General features: G+C 36.0%; 1 protein-coding gene across 3 annotated transcripts in view; it reads right to left on the bottom strand.

Moving 5' to 3' along the window:
* Positions 1-12,598, bottom strand: part of LOC128209928 (E3 ubiquitin-protein ligase TRIM9-like) — an 88,943-nt gene that overhangs the window by 52,538 nt on the left and 23,807 nt on the right. For all 3 annotated transcript variants that reach the window (XM_052914194.1, XM_052914196.1, XM_052914195.1), the window contains exon 2: positions 4,506-4,601. In XM_052914194.1, coding sequence (XP_052770154.1) covers positions 4,506-4,601 — 96 coding nt within the window. The remainder of the gene's footprint in view (positions 1-4,505; positions 4,602-12,598) is intronic.

Here is a 12,598-nt window from a genome sequence, read left to right on the forward strand (position 1 = left end):
CTCAACAAATATTAAAACCAGTGGGCTTATGAGACTATTATCAAAGTAATCATGATTGTGTACCAAGTTTCATGCGACTTACATCTCTTTAAAGCTATATTTGTGTTATTCGCAAAATTAACGTGTTTGCATGATCTTGATGTGACGATGACACCAAGTTAATGAAAATACCTCGACTTTTTTTCTTTGAAATTACAGGCACGCTAAAAATGTCGTTGAACTGCAATTTTTACCCAGACAACCTAAGAGTACTTGACCAACCAGTCCTTACTGAATCTTTCCTTTGCTAAGTGCTTTGTAAAGACATCTCCGGAAACAACAGCTGACACAGAAATGACAAAATAGCAGGTCTTTAAAACCATGATTTTATCTTGTGAAATTGGTTTCTGGCAAAAAGTACACAGGAAATGTTTCGACTTGTACATGCCATTGATTTCAAATTATTTTTTAGCTCATTTGAACTCACCAGAATATCATAAGTCGGGTCACTGTCACAATGCCACTTTAATTGTGTTTCTAATATTTTTCATTATTTTATGGCTTAAATTATTCATAATTGTCATATCATCATGGAAATGTCTATACAAGGCAGAGGCAATTTTCATCATGGCACAGGTTATTTATGGCACAAGTTCAGAACGATGTGGAAGTGTTCACACTCCTGTCTCCGCCCATTGTCGCCAACCATGGTACTAACTTATGTTACACTCCATGCACATACCGAGGGAAAATTGACAGATAAAATCTCGCTTTAATGAATATGCATGATGCATATTAACTCTTAACTCCTCTTCCAATGAAATTGCATGTTACAATTCAACACTCTTCAACAACCCTTTACTGTCATTGTCTTCACAGGTGAGAGGGCTAAATGGCTGTTTTAAAATTTGTATCGATCTGGTGGAGCAAGTTCAATTTGAGCTTTTGCCTGAATACTTTATGTAAAAAAAACATCATTATGAGTGACTGTGCATATTTCCGAAATTAGTTTGCTGCGGAACAAATTAAACTGCATAATTGATTATTAATTCATGATTATGAGATTTGCTTAGTCGAATCGCCCATGGTCCATAACAAGGCATAGAACAGTAGTGTATCGCCGGTGTCCGAGGATGGTCTCTCCGCCAACGAGATTGCTGGATATATTCTGATTTAAATATCTCAAAACAGCTCTACCAAAATGATTGGTAAAATTGCATTCAACTGTCATTAATTTAGATATATAGATAGATAGAAATAGGTTATTTCAAAGTTTACGTATGAGCAGCTGCTAGAACAGGGACATTCACACAAACACTAAGAATGTTAGTAATGCTGACTTAATAAAAAAATAAAAACATCAACTTTTTCTTCATGATTAACAAGCAGAACAGCTTCTAACCAGGTAGAACAGTATGATGAATCATACATTTAGCCAAAAAATCATGATTTAAAGCAAATTGTGTAAAATTTTATTTTAACAATACAATTTATCAATAACATCTATCCATTTGAAATAATCACTGCAAAAATCAGCCTTTCAAAGTCATATTTTATGGTCATCATAAAGTAATTCCATTTTTTTTTATATAAAAGCTTCCCCAGACCAATATATCATCGGCATCAATTTATCAATTCTTTCTAGAAAACCTCACTTTTAATCTATTATACCCCCAAGCACTGAATGTCAGATTTGTTTACTTAATGCCAACTTATGATTGTATCTCAATTAGCAATACAAACAGAAGATGCTGGCAGTTTTTTTTTTATAAATTGCATACAAATTATCCTGTTGCCATGTAGTGTGCCTGTAGTTCAATCAAATTTATCTTCCAGCTCAGATGTGGTTTTCTGGATAGATTTAAGAATGTGTCCCAAGTGGGTTTCAAACTCACATGGAGGGGTAGGGGGTCTTAAGTTTGTTACCCAAGTGGGACTTAAACTCACATGGTAGGAGGGTTGGGGGCCTTAAGAATGTGTCCCAAGTGGGTTTCAAACTCACATGGAGGGGGAGGGGTTGGGGGCCTTAAAAATGTGTCCCAAGTGGGTTTCAAACTCACATAGGGGGAGGGGTAGGGGGCCTTAAGAATTTGTCTCAAGTGGGACTCAAACTCACATGGAGGGGGAGGGGTGGGGGGGCCTTAAGATTGTGTCCCAAGTGGGTTTTAAACTCACATGTAGGGGGAGGGGTAGGGGGCCTTAAGATTGTGTCCCAAGTGGGTTTTAAACTCACATGTAGGGGGAGGGGTAGGGGCCTTAAGATTGTGTCCCAAGTGGGTCTCAAACTCACATCGGGGAGGGGTGGGGGCCTTAAGATTGTGTCCCAAGTGGGACTCAAACTCACATGGAGGGGGAGGGGTAGGGGGCCTTAAGATTGTGTCCCAAGTGGGTTTTAAACTCACATGTAGGGGGAGGGGTAGGGGGCCTTAAGATTGTGTCCCAAGTGGGTTTTAAACTCACATGTAGGGGGAGGGGTAGGGGCCTTAAGATTGTGTCCCAAGTGGGTTTCAAACTCACATAGGGGAGGGGTGGGGGTGGGGCTTTAAAAATGTGTCTCAAGTGGGACTCAAACTCACAACTTCTTAATTGACGCCATATAACTACTTAGATATTTTTCAGTTTCTTTTAACTTAATAGCTTAAAATTCCTATATGCGATCAGTTATTTTCTTGTGAATATTCAGTTGCAAATCGTGTTCTTAATTTTCCGTTGTTTTCTGTATCAGTTTCAAAATGCCCACATTAAAGGTGATTTATTTTTTTGTTTAAATTTGAAACATGTTTAATTGAAATTACAGGGCAATACCCGAGTGCAAAAGTATTAAGTAAACCCCCACAAGTCTGCGGACTGGCCTTAAAACAATAGCTTCCTGTGGTGCATTCTGTAATTAAGCTGATTATTAAGACAAAGGTGACATTCAGTTTGCTTAAGTAAAGTTACAGGCCAAATTGACTGTCTACGCGTTTCAGACGGTTTCTGATTTCAAACTGATTTTCATGAAGCGATATAATTACAGAGCATTTTTGCAGTTCAGTGCACTATTCTGTTTACAGCAATTATTTTAAAGCCTTTTTTCATGTGTCAATTATAATGTTTTTGAATCAGTTCTGAAACCTTTTTTTTCAATTGGAGAATTTTGCAAAAAAATCCTAATCATTTCAGAGACAGACTACATCAAAGCTAAATATCAATGCACTAAAGATCTACATTGAGATCAGAATTACTGAAAGAAGACATTCATTTTGCTATAATATCTGATAAACACTAGATCAATAAAACATATCAGTATCTCATAAAGGACCATTAAACCCACAGATACAAACCTAAGCTATAAAATGCCATTGTCTCGAAATAGCATTAAATTCCCATTAATTGTCTACCCTGCATTGCCGCTACTGATAAGCGCAGCCATATTATGGCTTATCAGCCATCCAGCGGGTATGATTAGCTGATGATGACTGACCTATCATGCTCAACTTATCATTACCTGAGGGCCATAAATCACTGACATTGTTAACAGACCTGGATAAGGTTTCCATAATTTTCACACTCAAATTTGCTTTAATTTTACGGCAAATGTTATCCAGCTGAAGCATGACATTTTATGATTAACCAGTGCTGTTGTTGCAGTGTGTGCATTTGTGCACCAATGAAGCAGGCAACAGTATTATGCTATGAACAATTGTGTTATAAAAGCCATGAAGATGGCTGGATGGAGCTGGTATTAGTTTATTTTCAGTAGCTCCAGGGTTCCCTTCTTCATCAATTATTAAGTTATCAAGTTAAGCCCCAGTCTAATTGACTTCCCGGACTGTCCCGAATCGAATCAGCCCGGATGGAAATTTGGCTGGTCTTAGATCAGATCTGTGTTGGGTTGAGGCTGATCAGAGCCAGTCTGGGATGGTACGGGATAGTCCTGAATGATCCGGGATAGTCCTGAATGATCCGAGATACCACCCCTGCAATTTTAAACTGTTTAAAACTGCCTTGGTGATCTAGAGCCGTCTGGGACCATCCAGAAGGATCTTTCAATTTGGGGTAATCTGGGAAGGTCCATGTAGGGACCTTGTTGGCTCCAGTCAGGGATGTCATCAGTGTTGACAATGTGTTGGTCCAGGTCATTCCTCGACGGTATGTGGTGCTGCTGTGATGGTACCAGGATAATTGGTGTTGGCTCTGTGTTGATCTGTCATGGTGCCTTGTTGGAACTGGGCCAGTCCGATGTTTTGAGACCGTTGAGGGATCGTTGACTCAGTTTCATCCAGGACCACATTGCATCACCCCATTAAGATATCTTAAGATCCAGGTTATTCCATGTTAATAGCTTTATCAGCCAGAAATGTTGAGTGTTTCTTAATCACATATATTTAGCAGATTTTAAAAATACTCATCACAATAAAACTTGTTAATCAGTGTGATGCGAATATTAATCCGACCGTAACCTCTTAATTCCATTATAAGGACTGAATTTTACGAAACTTTTTTTTGATTTTAAACAATTGTGCTGGGTGTTAATTAATACTTACTGGTATTCGCTCTGTCATTGCCTTAAGCTTCTGTATGAATTCTGTTTCAGTTTTTGCCTTTTCCGACAGGGCTTGCAACGTCTGAGATAGTTCCGTCTGAAAGCATGACAAAAACGGAAAATTAAACAATGCATCAAACTTGACCTCACAATCCAAAACTCTGAGAGAACTAGGAATGGAGACATAATTGAAACCGTGAAAGGCGGGGATTTTTAACGGATTATAGAGAGTGCAGCTCAAATATCTGTGAACCAGTGGACTTTTTTAGGCCATTCACTGTGCAATGATGGAAAATGTAAGGCAGTGGTCAGACTTTTGATGACCTTGAAAACAGTTAATGGTGATATCAATACTCCCCAAGTTGACATTATTGACTTTTGACCAGGCTAATCAAAATTTCCAATGATATGATTGTAAATGACAATTCACTTTAGTGGACCCATAAACAGGCAGAAACTAGGGGCAATTCAACTTCCCTGGGTGAATCAAGTACGTTAACAATGGGCACACGACCACGTGTATTCAAGATCGTGATGGTCACATGTCGTCATTGGCTACTGCGGCAATTAGTACATTGTAGGGGGTAAATCAACTTAGAGATGCGCGTGTTTTCCGATATCTTAGTATCATCCTGTCTTCGCATCAGCAATATTTTTCTCATTTTCCATGGAAAATATGGAGTACGCCACATTTAATTGTGGGTAGTTCAATTCCATAAATTAATCTGGAATTTCTATCATGCAGAAAAATCAATGCTGATAACGATAAGATGGGAAGACCTCTCAAATGAAGCCCTAAACCGGGCTTTGGCACAGGAAAGAAATTAACTCAAAAATAATAATGTTTAAATTGTCACCAAAACCTTTCATAGCCTGACATCAGTTGGTAAAAGGTCAATTAAGTTCATTTTTTATTTCCTCGTCTCCAAAATCAGAAACCTCCACCACAATGTCTTATAACCTGACAGCAAGGACTTAAATGAATCAATGCTGAATGCAATTAAAATTAAAATCTACCTACCCTGGTGCACAAACCCCAAATTTAATGAGAGTAAACAAAAAATAATGTCTGGCCAGTAGTGCACTTATTATATTTTCCCTGGACCATAAAAAACTTAATGATATTAAATAAAAAAATGTCTGGCCAGCAGTGGACTTAAGAATTTTACCTCTGCACCATTATTTTTTAAATACCCCTACTCCATCTCTATCAAGTTGTAGTACTTAGGCAAATAGTTGGAAATGAGTGAAATTTCTGGAAAATTATCAGACAATTTATTCAAGTGGTCTATCTTTATTGTTCTGCTATCATCCTTTGAAGTAGCTTTAACGACTTCCCTGACAGTCTGCATTTCAACACAGATGTCATGCTGACAACGAATTGCAGATTCACAGGAATTAAACTTTTTTTCCTGAAGACAGGTAGTGTGACTATTAATGAAAGTGTGTCTGGATCTTCTTCAAAAACTGACAAAAAACATAAGCCAGGGTTTCATCACACAGTTGTCCAAAACCACAGTTAGCTAAAATTGAATATAATTAAAATTCATTTCAAGAAATACTGTAAAATGATCATTCTTGATTAACTATGACAGTTTATGTGAAATCTCAGCTTTAAGATTAAATCTTAATATAAAGAGAATTTTAACTTAAAATTCAAGCACAACATTACTGAGAAAATGATAGCAGAAACATTCGTATTTATATAAAATAAGACAAAATATGACTTACGAAAGATAAAATATTTGAAACTAATCCCTGAGTATGTCACAAAATATTTTAAAGGATCGAATGCAGAGAGCATAACCTTAATAAACATAATCTGCACATAAATATTACAGAGTTCTGTCGTTAGTTTGTCCTGAAATACATATTATCATAAAGTTTTTCATTGGCCAATTGATCGAGTAATTGTCCTTGGAATTAGTTTCTTCTAATTTATTTTAGTTTTAGATAGGGGTGACAGAACATGTATCTTCTGAAATGAATCTTTCTAATGTCAGTCCTTGTCCTAGGTAGATATCAGTACTGGTGTGCTTTAAAGAGAGGCCACGAGAACTTCACCCTGGTGAGGCACTCACCCTCTTGGATGATAAGCAGACATTTGTACATCTAAACCAATATGATGAACAATAGTTTCAAAGTGTTGTAAGTGTTTACAAAGAATTCGGTCCAAGCATATTGGCTCTTGGACTGTATACTTGAAAAGGGCACTCAAAGCCTTAATTTTTATTAGAATCACTTGCTGGTTTTCACATACAACAGTCTCTGTTGGGTTGCTTTTCATAACAATAACAATAATCCATCAATCAAATTTTACATGAAAAATTCCTATATTTATAGAGCGGATGACTTTCAAGAATACATCAAGGACATTAACAAATTAACATTTGGAAATTTTGGAAAAACAGCAGCACCCATAAATGCTTATCTTTGTTTGTACAGGCTATGAAATGTAGCTAGGAAGACATATAAATGGTGATTAAGATGATGAACATCTGATCGGACTGATATATGAAACTGGGGAAGTGATATGATAGCCCCCTGCACCAGTACTGCACACTTCCTCAGCACCAGAAAAGCCCCCCAGCTGTTTAGACTGCTGTCTCAGATAATTCATTGATAAAATGACTTCAAAATACTCAAGTGCAGTTACCAGATTGGTTTCTTTTTCATTTTTCAATATAAAAAAGGTTCCAAACACTATATTTTCGTGTAGCTGGAAATTGCAGTTGTGTTTAAATGTTGTTAGTTAATTTTCTCTTCAAGCTTTTATAGGTTTTAAACTTTCCTCATGCTATCATACATGACATTCTAAACTTGTACACAGCACCTGGTGACATCATTAGTGTACAATAAGTAACCCACCCGTTCAAGAAGTGTTTTGAAGCCCCTCTATTATGTCTTGACTATCTTTGTTTGAGTGGTCACCAACTATTTTCATTTAACTGATCTAAGGTTTGATTGTATCCTGGACACTCAAAGAGATCCGAAGACAATCTTATGGCCATTGTATTATATTAGTCAAATAAAGTATTGAGATTCAGAGAACCTTACCCATAGAGGGCGGAGAACAGAAACTTGCCATTAAAGATACTGAAGTCAAAATTATAAGAAACTGCTCACACCTCACAAACTAATGCCGACTTTGATGAGCATGGTGAAACGGTGTGAATTCGACTGCAAGAAGATTTTATGCAGTCTCACTGTGAATTACCCACATCAATTACAAAATCTTTACCATATCGTTCTAGGCCAGTTTTGCCAAGAACAGACCATCAAACTGTCATTAAGTGACCAGTAGTGACCAGTCAGGTCCACCCACTGACCAGCATCCACCTCTAACTTGATGACCAGCAGATGAGGAGTTTACTGTCCAACTGTTTAGGTGCAAGATCTAGAGTTCATCCAAGTCAAATTTAGTTAATAATGACTCCATTTAGGAAAATCATTATTAAGCTGACAGTTATTAGAGTCCTGCTTGTAAAAATTGAAGGGCCATTCATAAAGAGTCCTAGCTCTAAGATCAATTTCCTACAAGAAAAGATTTTGAGCAACACAATACTGTAACTGTTACAAAATCTCAAAAGGTACAAATTGCTCCTAGGATTCTTCAAAAAACAGCCACCGGAATTCACGTTATCCAATGGGAGGGGCCAAGAAAAATAGTCTCTGCTAAATGCCTCAAACCCACGACCTTTTGGGTAAGAGGTGGACAGTCCAACATATAACACATATACTACTAAACAAGCTCACAGTTAGCTGAGATGCTCCAAGAAAAAGAACTCACTCTGCAAAATACATCATGACAGGACTTGTTAATTGAGTGACCAACAGTTTAAAACAAATACTGTGATTAACTGAAACTAACAGCTTTATTTGTTTTGAAATATTTGCCCATTAACCTAGAAGTCTTTGTCCTAAAAAATGACAACTTCAAACACTGAATTAAACCACTGAAAAACCAAGTCTTAGTTAGTTATGGACAAGTCATGAGAAAAACCAAGCATGGCTGACCATAGGTCATTGAACTAAAGTGACCTGTCAAAGAAGCCCAACAATGCATGCTTTTCATTTGTCTGATAGCTCATTATTACCACGTTATCACCATGCCATCACAGCCTCGTCAACTCAACCATCATTACTTATAATGCCTTTTATCACTTATACTGTCAACTGCATCAGTTGAAGATAAATTACAGAAGTTATTATTCTGGCCTGGTCATTATATTTAGTTAAACAAAAATTTTAATGATACACTTTTAGAACAACAGTAACATTGAAATTGGTTTACCAGCATAATTGTTTAATTGCCCACATGATTGTTTTTTGGATGACCTCATAGGGGTTACACCGCACTAAAATCAGACTTCTTGTAAACTGACATTAGGAAATTTCCATTGTTCAGTGGTGGTAAGAGTCAATGGGTTCAAAAGGATAATGGCTGCAATTATCCTTGCCTGAGTCTATTTTAGTATAATACAATTGTTGATCCTATGATCCAGAAATAGAGGATTTTCTTTCCATTTGCAATTCGCACAGTGCAATGTTTTTCCAACACCATTCAAATTGCTTCCCTTTGCTAAAAATTGTCCATGAATTTTCCTTCTACACATTTCTGTTGATATTAATTTTGAAACTAGCTTAAATTGAACATGGAACATATTAATATCATTAATATGATGTCATTGTAAACAAAATTTCTTGTACAAATTCTTGGTAAAAAAATAATGGGACAGGAAAGTAAAAGAAAACAATGATATTGTAAACAATCTGAATTCCAGCATCTGACATATCGGTTTTGCATCTCTTGTTTTCTTTGTAAGATGGTTATGTTAACATGAGTGATTATGATCAGAAAATGTGTATTGCATGGAAGTTAATGTCATAACATAGCACTAATTCTGACAGCGTTAGTGATAGTCTGATCAAGTCTGTAGAACTGATCATCATCAATACATCATTTTCTGATGTGGTTTTTCCATTCTCTTTTGTGATATAAACCATAGATGATTTATGGTCCCAGAAGTTTGGTTATCAATATAATTCCATATGATATATATAGCTGTTGGCAATGAACATGATTAACATTTGTTTGCTGTGGTTTTAATTATATCAGGTTTGTTTATATATTTTCAAAATCATTAACATGGAATTTGACACAACGTTAGTATTTGCAATATATATATATATATATATATATATATATATATATATATATATATATATATATATATATATAAGCTATCAATTCTAATTGTTCAGACCTTTGTTATAGTCAACAATTTTTTCAACACTACAATTTTAAACTTTTAATCGTATACTACTCTTAAAAATTCATGGCCATCCCCAACACTAATATTTGAAAGGAATTTGAAAAAAAATAAAATTGTTTCAGCTATTTTTGTTTTATTTCAATATACATCAAACATTATATTTAACCTTCAAAAGATATCAGCTAGGTCTAACAAAGTTCTGAACAATCCCATTGTTATTTAAATGTAAGGCAAAAATAAACATAAGGACTAACTAATACTTTAATCATATCCTGTCTACCAAAAGTACAAAAACAAGGCAAGAAAGAACTATTTATTTACAATGCAACATTGCAGATCTCTGGTAATTCTTTGATGCAACTTTAAGTACAAGCAAAAAATGACATCGACAGGCACGTGGCTCAATGTGCAGGTTTTGCCACTGTAAAAATATCCCACAATTGAGATTTAATACGAATGTGGAGAAAGATCACTTAACAGAAGTGATTTCGATAATAACAGTGAAGCCTCTTTAAGCGCTAAAGAAATGAGAAATTGCGAAATGAAAATTTAATACACAAGTGCAAAATCAAGTGTCATTCGCAGACACGTGTGCTGTGTTAATGATGTAAAAATATAAGCGAACACGCAGCGCAAATTTTATTACATAAAATCTGAAGAGAAATAGTCATCAGAATTTTCAGAATATGAATGCAACTTTCAGGAAAACTCATAGCACTGTTATCATCAAGAACATGTCAAGATGCGCTTATTATGATTGCCTTGTAATGAAGTTTGGATAAGCAACTAAAGAGCGCAGCAGTTTTCCGAAGATTTCGACAGACTGATGTCTCCTCGCCTGTAAAATAATCAGCATAATCCCCAGATAGGAATCGGAAGAGACAAAACAACAGTTATCATCATTATGATTTTTTACAAAACTTACATTTTCTTCGCGATAATTTACATCTTGCTTCAAACAAGCACTCTAGCCACCCCAGTAACGTTAAAGCCATCTGATTTTGACTCATGATAAAAAGGATGATAGACATTTTTGCTTTAGAATGGAGCCACCAAAATCTTTGGAAATATGAGAAAAAATGCTGTAAAGTCTATTATTCATGCTTATCTTGTAATATTATCTGAACAGGACGGGCTTTATTACAATAAATAATAAGAGATTCCAGTCACATTTTTGCAGGCTTTTAAATCTTTTCATTTCCCTCATTAATTCCTAGTATCAGCAGAAAATGAAATGATTTAACTACATGTATGAATAAAGACAACAAAAATTGCTCATGAAAATATCTCATGCAATAAATGTGCAAAGATGTAAATTGACCGAATCAATACTCATCAAAAGTAGATCCTAACGAAAATGATCCTAATGAAAATATTCTTTCACTGAAAAAAAAAATGTTGAACATCGGAAACAACAACATTCGCCTGTACATAAAACTGCTGTAGGTATCTTCATTAGAGTAGCAAAATTTGACCAGAGGTAGCTGTGGAATGCCTATTAGCGGTGCTGTTCACCACATAAGTTGTGTTTTTACAGCCAACTTTGTCTACATGAATGCCTTCCACGGTCATTTTTCATCATTTTCTTTTGTTATCTTACTTTTGCTTGAATTGTTGAGAAAGAAATTACACATTTTCCTAGGGGTCTGAACAATCATTCTACAACTGCCAGTCTTTCAATGAGTCTGGCTTACAATTGACAGTCAGATTGACCCTGATGATGGAAACAGTTTGTCCTATTCCCATTCCACGGCCTGTAAACGCCAGCTCCACCACTTTACGTTGGTGCAAAGACAAGGAGCTGTCAACACTTCCGTGGTGGAGCTGTGCCCTATATTTACATGAACAAACGTGAGTATGATTTATATATTATTTGATAATTTCATTTAACGGACATATTTCGAAAATCGGAGAATGTGGTACTGTGTAAGAACACTTCTACTGTAGGCTGGTTACTATTTCGTTTCAATATTGTGCAAACTGTGGTGCCAGGAGCTTTTCTCCCGAATCAGACTTGTGCTTATTTTGAGATCTGATTGCATAGCGAGTACATTTCGGTGCTTACACACTCGGTAAGAACATTCTCACTCATGCAAAAATAACTGTTATGTATTGTACCTATGCCGGAACACAACACAACTAATAAGCACTTCTTATATCTGTAGATAACTGTGATCAGCGTCATGTAGTATGTAATTTATTACAATGCATTATATATATTTAACAGTTTCAAAGCTCTGGTTGATGATAAAAACAATTATCTTTGGTCTAGTGAAATAAATGTCCAGCTCTCAACCAGGTGGTCTTGCAGGGTTGGAGCTCCACCAGTTGGAATGTCCTGTAGCCTCATTGAATAAACTGGATGACACTGTTTTTTCTCTTTCTGATATGCGTCCGAAATTAGGCTGTTCACAATGAGACTACTTAAAAGTATTACTATTTTTGAAAAAGTGGTAGCAAAATTCAAAAGAGAATGTACCCCTGGTTGACACCTGCACCACTTGACCACTCCAACCCTCAGTCTTAACAATCAAGCTTAAAGAAATATGTTATTTAATTTGAATAATCATCAAAATGTTTTACTTGCACTTAGCAGACAAAAATGTTCAGTCAATGACAGGGATAAAACTGAAGTAACAAATAGTTCCGAACATCAGACCTGTAACATATTTAACATAACCTCTGTGAGAGACAGCCAAATGTTCTACTCCAGTTGAAAAAACATTCCATGTTTCTGAGATGGTACCAAACAAACACAGCGACCAGCATGGGGGAATAATTGGACAGATTCTGTTCACATGTCAAGCAGAGACAAATG

This window comes from Mya arenaria, chromosome 11, assembly GCF_026914265.1.
Source record: "Mya arenaria isolate MELC-2E11 chromosome 11, ASM2691426v1".
Lineage (NCBI taxonomy): Eukaryota > Metazoa > Mollusca > Bivalvia > Myida > Myidae > Mya > Mya arenaria.